The sequence below is a fragment of the Euprymna scolopes genome, chromosome 25 (genome assembly GCF_053919585.1).
Source record: "Euprymna scolopes isolate OS-2025 chromosome 25, ASM5391958v1, whole genome shotgun sequence".
Classification (NCBI taxonomy): Eukaryota; Metazoa; Mollusca; class Cephalopoda; order Sepiida; family Sepiolidae; genus Euprymna; species Euprymna scolopes.
Genome location: NC_136506.1, coordinates 32308866 through 32324544, shown reverse-complemented (window position 1 = coordinate 32324544; position 15679 = coordinate 32308866). Strand labels below are relative to the sequence as shown.

General features: G+C 31.6%; 1 protein-coding gene across 1 annotated transcript in view; it reads left to right on the top strand.

Annotated features, from left to right (window-relative positions):
* LOC145247314 (mucin-2-like) overlaps nt 1-15679 on the top strand; it is a 109262-nt gene that overhangs the window by 29715 nt on the left and 63868 nt on the right. Inside the window, exons 7-13 of the mRNA XM_080108950.1 lie at nt 1097-1192; nt 3348-3395; nt 3775-3989; nt 7412-7553; nt 10651-10910; nt 12986-13226; nt 15027-15155. Of these exons, the coding sequence (XP_079965076.1) occupies nt 1097-1192; nt 3348-3395; nt 3775-3989; nt 7412-7553; nt 10651-10910; nt 12986-13226; nt 15027-15155 (1131 nt within the window). The remainder of the gene's footprint in view (nt 1-1096; nt 1193-3347; nt 3396-3774; nt 3990-7411; nt 7554-10650; nt 10911-12985; nt 13227-15026; nt 15156-15679) is intronic.

The window sequence follows — 15679 nt, the reverse complement described above, 5'->3', positions numbered from 1 at the left end:
ACTCTATCAAGGCAGGACAAGTCCTTTCTAGCAGCTCCTGCCCAGATGTGGCAACAGTATTCCATCCTTGGACGTACCTGGCTCTTATATAGATAGAGAATAGCATCAGCAGTGAGATATCTACTGGATCGATAGAAAGATCCCACCATTTTTCCAGCGGCCTTGGCAACAGATTTGATATACGTGTTCCATTTAAGATCAGGAGTAATGGTCAAGCCCAGAAGCTTGTCAAAACTTGAGGCCTCCTGAAGACGAGAGCCATTCATTTCAATTGATGACAAATGTGGATTAAAATGTTGATGATGTAAAGAGAGAAGCTTGGTTTTAGATGCATTAAAAGTAACCAGCCACTCCTTTCCCCATTGTACTACATGCTCAAGATCAGAGGAGAGAGAATTGGAGAGTACTTGCTCGTTTACTGTCTTAGATGTGGTACCATAAATGGTAGTGTCGTCAGCATAAATGTCTACAAATGATGTAAGGATATGATTTGGAAGATCATTAATGTAGATCAGGAAAAGAGTTGGGCCCAGGATGGATCCCTGAGGGACACCGGCATTAATACTGTGAGCTTCTGATTTTTGCCCCTCAACTACTACTCTTATGAACCTATCAGAAAGAAATGATTTAATAATTGAGAAGACTTTTCCAGCTATACCATAGCTAGCGATCTTATGAAGTAAACCTTTATGCCATACCCTATCAAAGGCTTTAGATATGTCAAGAGCAATTGCCCTAGAAAGATTGCCACCGTCGAGAGATTTGCTAATCCTATGCGATATAACTGTATACTTGTATGAAGTACTAAGCCTAACACATTGGGTAGCTTCAAGTTTAATGTTTGAAAGAGGAAAGTCTTGTTTTGAATCAATCTTACACATGCGTGGAGCAAATTTTTTCTTTGTACTTTTGGATACAACAGTGCAAGGGAAATAACTCCTGAATATACTGATCTGATACTATAAAGAACTAGCCATAACAACCCTTTTTCATCAGGCATGGCCAATCAATAGACTGAGTTGTTTTATATGATTATTAAGAAAAGAAGTGAGCTTTAAAAGTAACCTCTTTTATTTTGTCTTTTCGTTTCTGATAGCCATCTGTGAAATTCCCTGTGTTAATGGCGGTGAGTGTATCAAACCAAATCATTGCCGTTGTCCTCCAGGTTTCACTGGCCAGTCGTGTGCTATTGGTAAGTATATATATGCCATTTATTTATACTGAATTACATGAAATTCTTTCATTTGCAACAGTTTCTTCAGATAGAAGGTTTAAGGATAATTTTCATAATAATTATTTGTACAATACTTTTGTGTCCAAATCATTTACAAAAATAATTTTAATAAATAAAAGATTATATAAGATTGTAATTAAAATGACTATTTTGAATTTTGAGTGTTATTTCAATATGTTCAATACATCATTATAATAATCTGATTTTTGGATCTGTGACAACATTCATCCAGGGTTTGTTCAGCTGTTTCCAATAGCATTTGCAGCACCATGTCAAAGCAACATATTCATATCTGTCTATAGTTGTCTCCTAAGCATACTGCAGAGAGTCACAGTTTCATTCTTAAATGCCAAAGGTGCATGAGCTGGGTACAACTTCCGAGTCAACTTTGACTATTGCCAGTTAATCCTCAGTGACCCCCTGCACCCCTTTTCTTGAGACATTCTGGTAATGAGACTGATGTTATTTTTTCTTGAGACATTCTGGTAATGAGACTGATGTTATTTTTTCTTGAGACATTCTGGTAATGAGACTGATGTTATTTTTTCTTGAGACATTCTGGTAATGAGACTGATGTTATTTTTTCTTGAGACATTCTGGTAATGAGACTGATGTTATTTTTTCTTGAGACATTCTGGTAATGAGACTGATGTTATTTTTTCTTGAGACATTCTGGTAATGAGACTGATGTTATTTTTTCTTGAGACATTCTGGTAATGAGACTGATGTTATTTTTTCTTGAGACATTCTGGTAATGAGACTGATGTTATTTTTTCTTGAGACATTCTGGTAATGAGACTGATGTTATTGGCCTTGTGAATCAAGTCAGTTGGAGAATGAAAGGCATGGCCAAATTATTGAAGTCTCCTTGTAAGAAGGATCTCCTCAAATCTGTGAATCCGACATCTTGAGTGGATTATGATGTTGCGGGTGCAGTTACTGATAAAAAATCTAAGTATCCATTGGAGATATGAGAGATCAAATATTTCAAGCTTTTGAACGTAAACAGCATGGAAAGGGTAAATTTTGTATCCATAAAATGTTCTTTCTGAATAGATTGCAAAAATAGTGGGAAAATGATCTAGTGCCCTTCTTATTGCCCTTTTTCCCTTTGGAAACCATTTTGGTTTGGGCCCTCTAAACTGTTCATATCCAAATAATTGGAATTTCACATAAAAACTATTATCTAGCAGAAAAACTAACTAAAAATAACTCTTCATTTTAAAGTAAAATTTTGCATATTAGTTTTTTTTAATTAGCATAAAACAAGGTCAAACGATATTGTTTGTCAAATATTTAATGACCAATCACATTCTTTAGTTTTGTCTAATTGTGTGTCTTAAGTGTGAATGAAGTGTATAAAAATATAACTAAATGCAATTTACCATCTTTTAAATAATTCTCATGAATGAGAAGAAAGAATGAAGCAGCTAACCCCACAAATCTTATTTCATAAACAAAAACCTGTTTACAATAATATGACTTCTATCTAACATATAAACTTATTTTATTGGATTTTCAAGGCTAGATTTATAGCATTTAGGCTGACCAATCAAACTTTTCTTTTGTCAATTTTGATTTACTATTATTGTACCATATTATTTGCAACATAATAATCTACTTCACTACAATTTTTTTAATTCTTAGTCTGGCACAGAAAATTGATAATATAAAACATTTTTAACTAATTATTGAAAAATAAAAAGAATCAGCAAGAAATATAATTCATAATGGTAGAATATTCTAGATGTAACCTTTAAAACTAAAATAAAAATGTGCAAAAAATAAAAGATCAGTCACTGAATCCTGGACAATGCCGGTTTGATACACCTAGTAAATAGTGAAAACTAATTATTTTTCATAATTTTTAAAATGAATATTGATAATTTTTATTTTTGAATAAATTGAACAATATCAATAAAATATAAAACAAGTTTATTTCAAATTAACTAAGGATTGGACAAATGATAATTGTTTATATGTCTTCCACTAAAATTTCTAATGATAATTAGCTTTCTTGATAGTATTATTAATACCTGGAGAGCACTGGGTTGTCTTGATAATCTACAATATTTCGTGTTTTTTTAATTAATATTTCTAACTTCAATTGTAGATAACCTCATCCGACCGAATGTGACAAATATTATTGAAGAAATCCAAGGTAAATAAAATATTTCTTATATCGTTATGTATTTTCCATCACCATTTATTTGAAATATTCATAAAATGTGATTTTTATTTTTAAATATTCCTTTCTAAATAACCTAACATGTTTATCTTAATAATTTTAAGTACTGAATTTCCTAAACTACAACTTATCAAAAAAAAAAAAAACTACCTTAAATTTTAGATGTATTCATATCTCACATGTTCTAATGGCTAACTTATATTTTGTATAACCTACTTATATCACTATAAATATTGTGACAATTTTCCCTTATTCTTGTAAGGCATTTTATATGTTTGCTTATAATACCCCATTTATTATGATAGAGATAAATCTGTGAGTTTGACATTCTTTAAATTTTCTTTATTCACAGCTACGTCTACTTTGGATGCAGACGATTATTCTTTCTGTTCGGCCTGGGGTGGACGTCATATTGTCACATTTGATAATGTGTATTATTATTTCCCTGGAAAGGGTACATACACTTTATTTCAAGAATGTCGAGCAACTGAACCGAGTTTTAGAGTGCACATCAACCAAACTTACCAGTGTGATCTGAACGAAACACATTGTGACATTTCACTGAAGGTAAGTAAGGGTGCTTCAATTCTTTTACTTCTTTTCAATTTTAGAAAAATTTCATCCAGAAAGTTCATAGTAGTTCAATTGGTTCTAATAGTGCTGATTTGCAAGTTGTCATAGCACCCTAGGTCCATCCTTATCATTTTTCCAGCAACCTTAAGCTGACTTGAACAATCAGACTCTTCTTTATTAAAATGTAGTATTGTAAGGTTGATTCCAAGAAGATGAACCCCACCAAGTATTATTTCCTTCTACGAGAATGAAAGATGGTTTATTGCTGATCGCCTGAGATGCTCCTACTAGGACATGCTGACGAATCCATTCATAGCTATTTTTGTATCAACCCATAGTGTCTGTTAGGATTGGGGATAGCTGGTTTTATCCATCTTCTGATGTTATATTGTATCATATCTTGCTGCAGTGGAAAACAAGTAAATATTGTTATGGTATCTGTAATAAAACAAAAGTATAACTGTATTCTAAAATTTACTGCGAGTAGTATCATGTTTTTTTTCTGTCAAATTCTTTTTTTTTTTCATTGTATTATTTTATTTTATTTTATTTTATTTTATTTTATTTTATTCATCGTTGGTTTTCTTGCACTACTTATCATTGAATTTCTCTACTTTTTCATTTGATTAAAATACTTAGCAATATTTATGAAAAATACAAATAAAATCACATATCTTATAAGTAGGGCTAAGGCAACAGCATATTCTTTTCATTGTTTTGACTCTCGAGTATGTATCTGTTAATATCCTATATGATTTTGCATAGAGTAATGTGGTTCTCGGTTGTCTGTGTCTAACTGTGTCGGATATATACGTGAGAGTCAAAACAATGAAAAGAATATGCTGTTGTCATAGCCCTACTTATAAGTATTCAATCGTCGTCTGTCGTTTCATTTGCATTTTTACCTAAGATCTAATTAATCTTCTCTTACTTAAAGAATATATTTCTGATCTGATCCATAATAATGCATGTAAGACGAGCATACATAATTGTACATACATGTAATGTGATCTATTTTATATTCTCATGTATGTTAGTGTTAAGAGTTTTAAAAATAATTTGGACCGATTCCCAATTATAATATTAAGAATAGATTGCATAGATTTAGAACATTCACATGTGGTATTTAAAGGGATGTAAATAATCAGAGACAAACACTTTCTTTAATTATTGGATTGGCAGTTGGTATTGTTAAGATGCATGCAATATAGTCATTAGCTATCTGAAAGTTTTATACTTGCCTCGAACAAATAATTTTCTTATCTTAATGGAGAAATATAAACAAAGATTAAAATATTTTGCCTCAGAAATTTTTAGGTGAGGATTGATAATTTGAATTATTTGGATTAGTCAGACAACTGGATTTAATTCTCACAACTTTTCCATCAATGAAAGTCTGACCTTTTTCAGATGAGTCTTATTAATGTTGGGAACCTGTACAGAATTTCGAAGTGAGCACTTAATTGTATTCATAGAAATAGATTGTTCTTATTTCATCAGCAATGATCAGGTAGAATTATTGGCAGATTTGCCGTTTAGATGTATAAATAGCCTCGAACCGTATTCTCACAAAAAGGGACACGTTGGGTCGGCACCGGTATATAGCGCTTAATGTAAACAAAAGTTTGTTTATATTTACATGATTATTGAAAATGTAATCCTATGATTAAAATTTAATTTAAATCACGTTGTTTAATAAATAATAAAAAAAAAGAAATAATGCAAGATGAAGTTTTAAACTTCATCTTTTATTATTTCTTTTTTTTATTCTTTGTTAACCAACATATTATTTGTATTGTTCCATATTTTAAATTTTAAATGATAAAATAAAAATTTTAAATTATAAAATGAAACACATTTAATCACTTTAAAACTTTATCAATTAATTGCTTGGCATTTAGGTCAAGATCAAAGTGTAGTATCTGTTCTTCAGATGCTACACTTCAATTTCTTGTGCTCTGTTAGTGGAGGAGAAATCCTTCACGACTGAGACAATTTTTTATTTTTTGTTCCTTTTCTCCACATTAAAAAACGACCCTGGTGTCTTACTCTGTCCTGTGGGGAGGCATTGTAAATAGGTAAATAGGAACAACGTGGTTTACATTAAGCGCTATATACCAGTGTCGACTCAGCGTGTCCCTTTTTGTGATAATAGAGTTCGGGGCTATTTGTACAACTGAACGGCAAATCTGCCGAAATCTTAAGTATTTTTTAAATTTTCTTCTTAGTATTACTTATAGTAAATGGGCCAAAACTGTTTTGTTTGAGGGATTAATTTAACCGTCTTGGGACAGATATATTTTTAGTTTTTTATATATAAAAAGGTTGTAAGGTCACAACATATATATACTAGCTGGACGCCCTGCGTTGCTTGGTCATACAATACGCTTAAATATGATATTTTAATATATGCAGATTGCATATGTATTATTACAGAATCAATCCTATATTGATTATTATATATTACGAGGAATAATTTACCCAGTGGACGAATTCGCAAAAAAAAATAAAACAAAATATATAATAAATAATAATGATAATGTAGTTCATCAAATTCCATCTGTGTCTGTTTACAATATCACATCAACTGACGATGAATGCCCTGGAAATTCACTTCTGATTAATGTTTAGTTTTAAAATATGCAAACAAAGAAATGATTTGCGATGACAGTAAATAGTACCTCTTCTTTTATTGTAAATTGAATTCATTAATAAGAAAAAATAAAAATAAAATAGGGAGGTACAATCGGTCTTGAACATGGTATCATCTGATCTGTAATCAAATGCTCTACTACTGAGCTATGTTTCCAGATGTCAACAAATCTGCTTTTTCTAAGAAGAAATTATGCAACTATAAAATAATCCCTGTAAAGATTATTTCCGCTGAGGTGGTTGACTATTTCTCTATTTAATATGGATTCCAGCAACTTACTCATAACACACAGGAGACTTATTGGTCTGTACTGAGAGGGAGATGACTCAAAATATAATTGCGAATTAATTAGGGTTTCTACCCTGTCGTGGTTGATAAACAAGAGTATGTTATTCTCATATGAATTAAATAAAGGGTTCTGTTCGAAATTCTGTGCAAATTCCTAAGTTCGACGAAGATGTCAGAGTTCAACAAGATACACCTGAAGAAGGTCGGAGCTTACGTTGATCAAAAGGTTGTGAAAATAACACTCAAGATGAGAACAGTAGTCCAAAGAATCCAAATACTACAAATAACAAACCCTCATTTAAAAAAAAAGTTGTTTTTCTTATTTTTTTTATTCAAAATAAGTATTTTTTTTTTTTACATTTGTTTTTTTCAAAATATAGTTGCTTCTTCTCAATCGTATGTTTTAAGATCATCTCTTCAAAGTCACCTATGAGAACCTCATGTTAACCAATGCAAACTATTTTTTTTTTTGCAGATAACTATGTCTGACGTGATTATTGAGGTTTTTCCCGATGGAATTGTTTTGGCAAATGGCAAAAATGTTTCAATTCCTCATCAAGCAAGAGGATTGGAGCTCAGCGAAATAGCCCATTATACTATTATCAAAGGAATGGCCGGTAAGGAAAGAAAGATATACATTTAACAAAGAAATAACACTAATAAAAAATGTATCCTGTTAGAAAATTGAATGAAAAATAAGATTTTTTATAAAATACTAGACCTTTAGGGATCTAGAAGTTCATCTAAATAAAACGTTATCCATTTGTTTTAATGAATGATGACATTATTTATGATGTTGTCCTTTTATGACATTGTCATATATAACTTAATTCTTTGTACAGATGGACAAACAAACAAGATAAGATCCACAGTTTTAATAGTATATGAAACCACTAGATGTCTGTGTTTGTTTAGTAGACAACCTTTTAGCTCATAGGTTGATGAGTGGTCTCTAACCAGTACACAAATTTTTGATGATCCTAGAAAAATGGGGACATTATTTCAATTTAACTGACAGAATTTTTAGTTTTTATTATCTAAAGGAAATATGTTTCTTAAAACTTGTTAACGGCCTCTATCTTGCATAATGTTATTGGAGCCAAAAATCTACAAAGTGACTTCACACAAACAAATCTCACACTAAAATGTGTAATACTTGAATAAGCTTCAAAATTTCAATGTAAATAATTATACTATGTTATCATTAATGAATGCGTTTCATACTAATAATAAAGCTTTCTGATTATTATTATTATATAAATGCTTTTAGCTTTTTTTTTTTTTTCATTTATATTAGTAGTTCACCAAATTTAAAATGATAAATTTAGTGATCCATGAAGTTCAAAAGATTGGCGACCACTCGTCTAGATAAAGGATTCTCTCTATCTCTTATTTGACGATGACATTGATCATTTTCATCCACTGTGTAAGATTACTCCCCCCCCTTTCTATTTTAATGGATGATGTCATCAAGCAAAGTAGATAACAAGATTATCCACAAAGTTTTAATAGTAAAGAGTGAATATATTAAATTAATCCTGCTAGTAGTGCTACTTAGCATTAACAAAACCATAACACTAATGAAGATGTACACAATTAAAATTACAAAAATATGATAAAATATTAAATTAAGCAAAATAGTTAATAATAGTCGTATTAATAAGGCTACAGTCTATTAATAATGGAGATTATGCATATGTCTGTCTAAATGCGATACTATATTATTTCCCATTATTATACTTAGTTTTTGATGGTATAGTATTGGCTTCAGAATATTTTAATGGCATTTTTGTTATGAGCCCTTCTACCACAAGAATGTCAATAAAATAATCTTCAGATGGAAAATTTCTTCTATTGATTGGAGAGAATTTCAAGATGTTTTTTGAAAAAATACCAGTTAAAAATTAGTTTCCACTACTATTGACCTAGCTTACCATTTATGCAATGTTTCATAATAGCTAACAAGACTATGTGACCAGAGAAAGCAAAGGTTTGCTATTTATAAGGAATATGCATTCAATTAGATGAGAAAATTAATTTTCAATACAGTATGATTAGAAAAGTAACTTACTATTTTTAAGTGCTTGTAATTTATTGTTAAAGTATTATTGTTACAAGAAATGAATATGATAAGAAAGCATGTAGTATACGGTTTTATTGTGAATACAGGATGGGCACCAGCATTCATTACAATCTTCTCAAGCTGTCTGGAAACCGCATCAAATGATTTCACTAGATTTTTTTTTTTTTACTAACGATTCACAACTTATTAAGCTTAAAAAACACTTGTGGATAATGGTTAATGAGATTGACAGCTGAATGATGAAAACTATATGAGGTTTGAAAATCTCCATATATCACACATTCAAAGCAACAACCGACCCAGAAAACAGCAATTCTTTCTCCTTTATCAGAGATTTTGCTTATGGAATGTGAAGACTAAAAGAAAAAAGAATAGAGGGAAACAAGGTTTACAATGTTGCCTTCTATTTTGTCATTTCATAGTATTCATTTTGTGACTGATCTGCAGAAATACCTTCTCGTTGGTTATAGTTGCTTGCTATATATGCAAGTTGTTGCATACAAAATGAGAGAAGGTTTGGCTAAGAATGTACATAAGCAGAAGCAATATTGTTATTCTCATTCTGTGGAATTATGGTTTTGTTTGCCACAAGCAAAAGTAGACGAACAGAAAATGGCAGGTTCTGATGTTGAAGTTTCCTACATTTCCACCAATGCTCTGTTAGTTTGATACCTTTAACATTAACATTATTATCATTATTATTATTATTATTATTATTATTAATAATGTGTTTTATTTAATATTTTTTTCAAATTCAATATTGCCATTGCCTTTACCATAGTGAGGAAAGGTTGAACTTTAGGGAGAACTTGTTATTGATGAAGCTTCTCTTGCATATATACAGATTTATCTCCCTTACTATTACATATAAAATGATAGCTATTTAACATATGTATTGAAACAGATGCATGATGCAGATTATATTAGAAAAAAATCAGTAGATATTATTATTTTATTTATTTATTTTTTTATAACATTTTCATCCCAGACAATGCACATCGCCACTTTGATGTAGGGGGCTACTATCAGGGACATAAGCTACAGGGGTACTATGTAAGGAGTTGGACAGCAAGATGTTGGTTCACGTTACACTTGGACTTCTGCATATCAGTACAGTTGAGGAAGCAGGGCCAGAAGGGAGTTCCAAAGTCTAGGGTTCTGGGGAAGAAACTACTGGAGTAGAAGGCTCTCTTACATCTAGGGATCTCTACTGTGAAAGGGTGGGATTTAGTTGCTTGTTGGGTCAGTCGGGGGTATTTACGTCGAAGGGGTACAAGTGCTTGCAGTTTGTCAGAGCATTCACCATTAAAGTACTTGTAGAAGAGGCAGAGGGATGCAACATTTTGTCGATGGGACAGAAGCTGAAGCTTAGATAACAGTTCAGGAGCTATTAGGTTGGCGACTCTCTTTTGGACTTTGTTCAGGAGCAAGAGACTGGTAGCAGATGCACCATCCCAAATATGACAATAATACTCCATACATGGATGAATGATGGCCTCATAGAGGTACCTCTATAAGATATTATCTTTTTTATTTAAGTTTTACTCATTTTCATAGTATGCGACTCAGATGAGTACCTACACATTAGAGTTTAATATGAATAATATCTTACTTTATATTTATTTTGGCAGATGCTATCGTAATTTTCGACGGTAAAAGCAGTGTTTACACATTCGCTTCCAAACAAATGAAGGGTCAACTATGCGGACTTTGTGGGCTCTACGATGGAAACAAGACAAACGAATTTTCAAACTATGTCAAAAAACCAATAAACAACAAACACGACTTCAGCAATGCCTGGTTGGACCCAATGGAGAAACGGGATATCCCAAGTGTCGAAGATGACCATATGCATCCATGCCTTAAACTCAGAGGCATCAATCCAACAAAGGTCCGATTTAGTTTTCTTCTTTTTATTTCATTTTTATTATCTGTTTACTTAATCTCTTTGAGAATGTCCTTTTTTGAACTATCACTTTAATTCAATCCTTAAAAATGTATTATCTATTATGCCTCTTTAGGCATATCTCTTTTTAACTATTATCTTAATTAAACTCTTGGAAAGTGCTTATTTATTATGCTTTGTTGGGCACCTAGAATGTTCCTTTTGAATTACCTTCACAATGTATTATTTATTATGCTTTTTTTTAGCCTCTATTTTTTACTATCTTCTTAAGTTAGCCATAAAAAAACATCATTTATCCTGCCTCTTTTTCTCCTATTTGACCCTTGAAACATTTTTAATTTATTAAGCATTTGGGAGTATTTCCTTTTTAAACTAACTTCTTAATTAATCTCGTGAAAATATGTTTCATTTATTTCCTCTCTTTGGGCATATGGCCTTCTAAATATCTTAATTTAATCCTTGAAGAAATGTATTATTAAATATTGTGTTTTGCGCCATTTCCCTTTGTAATTATCATAATTCAAAACATTTAAAAACAAATTAACGTGCCTCTTTGGAAATCTCCCTTTTCAACTATCTTCTTAATTCCATCTTGTTTGTCTCTTGCCAAAATATCAGTTTTTACATTGTTCTAAGGCTCAGATATATTATGTTGAGAAGAAAGTTCTTGCAGAATTTTTCATTTTCATTTCAAATGATATATTTTCAAATAAAATTTTCGTTATAATACCTTTACTTTATGTATCATACTAAAGAGTGTTTTTCGCTCTATCTAATCATTTAAATTACAATCGTTTTAAAACAATTATGTCTTTTTTCAGAATGTTGAATACAAGATAGAAAAAAAGCAAATTTGCAAAATTTTCTTATTTCATTTCAAGCTAGACTCAAAAGCTTCTCAAACAGAACGTGATATCAATAAAGCATTTGGCCCAGGAACTGAATGCACAACACAATGGTGGTTTAAGAAATTTTGTGGCTGCGACGATAGTCTTGGAGATGATGAGCTTAGTAGTCAGCCTTTGGATATTGACAACACCTTAGTTGAAGCCAATCCACGCATAATTGTTCGAAGACTTGCTTCTGAATTAGACATAATGTATACAACAATTTCTAATCACATGAAAGAGATTGGAATGACAAAAACTTGATAAATGCGTGTCTCACGAACTGTATGACAACGAAAAGAAACGCCATTATGAAGTGTCATCTTTCCTTCTTTTATGCAACAAGAACAACCTTTTTCTCGACCAGGTTGTGACTTACAATGAAAAGTGTGTTTTTTATGACAACTGGCAACACTCAGCTCAGTGGTTAGACGCTGACGAAGCTCTACGACACTTCCTGAGCCAGACTTGCACCAAAAGAAGGTCATGCTGACTGTTTGGTGGTCTGCGACAGATCTCATTCATTATAGTTTTTTAATGCATGCAAAATCATTATGGCGAAGAAGTACTGTGAACAAATGGATGAAATACATCAGAAACTTCGATAACAACACCCAGTATTAGTCAACAGAAAAGACTCAAGTCTCCTCCATGACAATGCCCAAACACATGTTGTGAAACCGACCCTGCAGAACAAATTGGGCTACGAAACTCTTATCCAACATACTTTCCAGACCTCCCACCTACCGACTACCACTTTTTAAGCATCTTGAAAATTTTCTGCATGAGAAATTCTTAAAAAACTTAAGCGCTTTCAGCGACTTGATTGTGACCAGAACACAAGATTTTTACGTTACTGGCATAAATACACTTGTTTTGGATTGGCAAAAGTGTGTTGATTTTGATGGTGCTTATTTCGATCAATAAAAGTTTATATGAATTTAAAAGTTAAAAACCGCAAGAACTTTCTTGTCATCCTGATATAATAATAATAATAATAATAATATTAATAATGATAATATACTCATATGAAAATAGAGTTGGAATTTAGAATTTTCATATTGTTTCATTTTTATTGCTGATTCATAAAAGTCAAAAACATTTTAAAAATACTTATGTCTGTTATTATATGTTACTGATTCTTATTCATCAACATCTTGCAATTTTCTTCAGCTTGAACAAGTCAGATATAGCTGTTCCATTTTGAATGCAAGCTATGTATCCTTCCGCCAATGCCACAGAGCTGTGTCTCCCAATGAATATATGGCTATGTGTAACCGAGATATGTGTAACTGTTTGTTAACCAAAGGAATGATGCAATGCATCTCTCTGCGTTGCGATGTTGCTCAGCAATATGCCAGAGCCTGTACAAGGCATGGGCTTGTACTCAAATGGCGGTCATCAACTTTCTGTCGTAAGTAACCTTTATTTCTGTGCTGATGTTTGTCAATATGGAGTAGAATAGCAAAATTACTTTAGGTTATTTTTAATTTCGCTTTTATTTATTTTCTTGTAATTGTCGATTTGGAATAATCAATCCCTTTCATTTAACTTTGAACAAAAATTGTGTATCGAGGTAATCCAAACATCCCAAACCTGTACAAACTGCTTAAAGTATCCTTGAAAATGTTCTGTCCTCTTCTTATCACAAGGTCAACCGTTTTATTGGTGGGCTACCTTATTTCTTTGAAGATTTGGTTGTTATTCTTTTCTAAGTTGGGTTACAATATTTGATATTCCATTTTTATATGCTTTTTTTTATATGTGTTATATTTGTTTTTAGACCATATTAAGGTTAAATAAATTAAAAAATAACAATGAAGTAGTAAAGTGTAATAATAACGAAACACACACACACATATATATATGCAAGCATAAAAGGGACATAATACAACATAATATATGAGAGAAGGTGCACATTAATAGGCATAATTACTAATGTATGAGTCCATGTTAAAATTCCAATACAGAATCAAAATAAACGTGAAACATGAAAGTAAACACATTACAGAGAATGGAATGCGCTACATAAAGTAAATATGTAAAATATGATTTTCTACTGTCTTCGAATTATTCTTGATATGAATGCTGTGACTAATAGAAAAAATATGCTGATATGACTAAAAGAACTATGATTGAATATGCATTTGTAAACAGTACTTGCAACCTGTAAATTGGGCATCTGGTGTTGTTTCCTCATTTATGAAATCTTGTAAAAACCCGAATATGATTTAAGGGACGTAACTAGAATATGCTGGACTAATAGAAGTCTGCAAAGAGTGTCACTAAACTACCTTCAAGATCTTTGTAGTATTTTTTTTTCGGTTACAATATTATTGATCAGTTGTTATCACTGTCTGTGCTTCATGGAACAGAACTAGCTTCATTGTTACGTTGAGAGGTCTTATCTTAAAATTTTTCGACACATCTGAGGCTCACTGGACATGTTTTTACTTCTGGAAACCAACCTATGCTTTACCAATCCATGTTTTTTCATTTGTGTCAGTCCCTTCTTCCTCGTCAATGTTGTTGTCAAATTAAGTAAAGTTTTCCAATTCATTTGATGCATCTCCTACGAGTGCTATGTGTAAAAAATTGTCTCTGTTCTCTCTAAGGACTTTGCTCTTATCTCTAGATAATAAGGCTAAGTTGTGCTATGAGTATTACTATAATGTTCATCTTCTCTTGTGTTAACTTCCAATAGAATAACAAAATTAACCTTGACATTGATATAATTTTAATCTGTTAGACATGGTGAAGGAGGAAATCAAATGTATTTTGACAAATTAAAAAAAAAAAAACTGAGGATTTTAAAGAATACTATATCTTAACAGCCAACAATTGATATAACAGTTATTCCATGCTTCAGCAATTCTGAACATGAACAAAAAATGTTTCCCCCAAATCATGGGAGCTGTGTTATGACTTTGCAGACATGTCCACATGTGTTACACATATGGAGATCAGAAAAGTATTAAAGGTTGTTCTTGGATGTTAGAGCTTCAATGAATTCAATATCTTTTGAGTAGAGCAGATATCTGATAGGGATTATTCATTTGGTTACATGTCTCTGAACAGTCTTCAACAATTCTGTGAAAAAAATGTTTCCAAAAGTTGTTTGTAACCGTATAACTATTTTATTTGTAAAAAGAAGCATGTTTTAATTATTTGAAATTCATTTAGTTTTAGTTTTATTTTCCCTTATTTTTGCCAGCCCCTCCACCATGCCCAGTGAATATGGAATTTAAAGAATGCAGTCGAAATTGTCGGCGTTCTTGTGGAAGTGATAGTTTTGAAACTGAATGCGAAGAATTTTGTGTCGATGGTTGTTTCTGTAAAAATGGTAAGTACTTTTGATTTTTTCTAATTTCTTACTGTGAATGTTGTCTAGTAGCAGATATCACCACATTGAACTAAGAGCTTGCATTTTGAAATATTACCAAAATTACCAGGTTTTTTTTTTTTTTCAAATCATAAAATATTCATGAATTAAGTTATTGCAACGTTTAAAATTCTTTCAATGCTTTTTGTTCTTTGAACAAATTATTATGGTGAAAAAGGTTTATATTTTAGAGGTGCTGATCTTGCTAAGATCACGATCTTTTAATTTTCTTCGCAGCTGATGCATCTTATGTTCATCGACGAAATATGAAACTCATCTAACCAAATATGTTCTGCAACAATTTTAAATATAGATATATTAAATCATCCTTAAATTTCCAAACAATGGTGAGACCTGAATAACATTGGGGAGTGTGAAGTCACATACCTGTTACCATTACTCACAGGTCCACTCTATCTCAAATAATAAATATAATCAGTCCTGGGCATAACATAAAACTGTTTATATTCATGGAGCCTCGATTT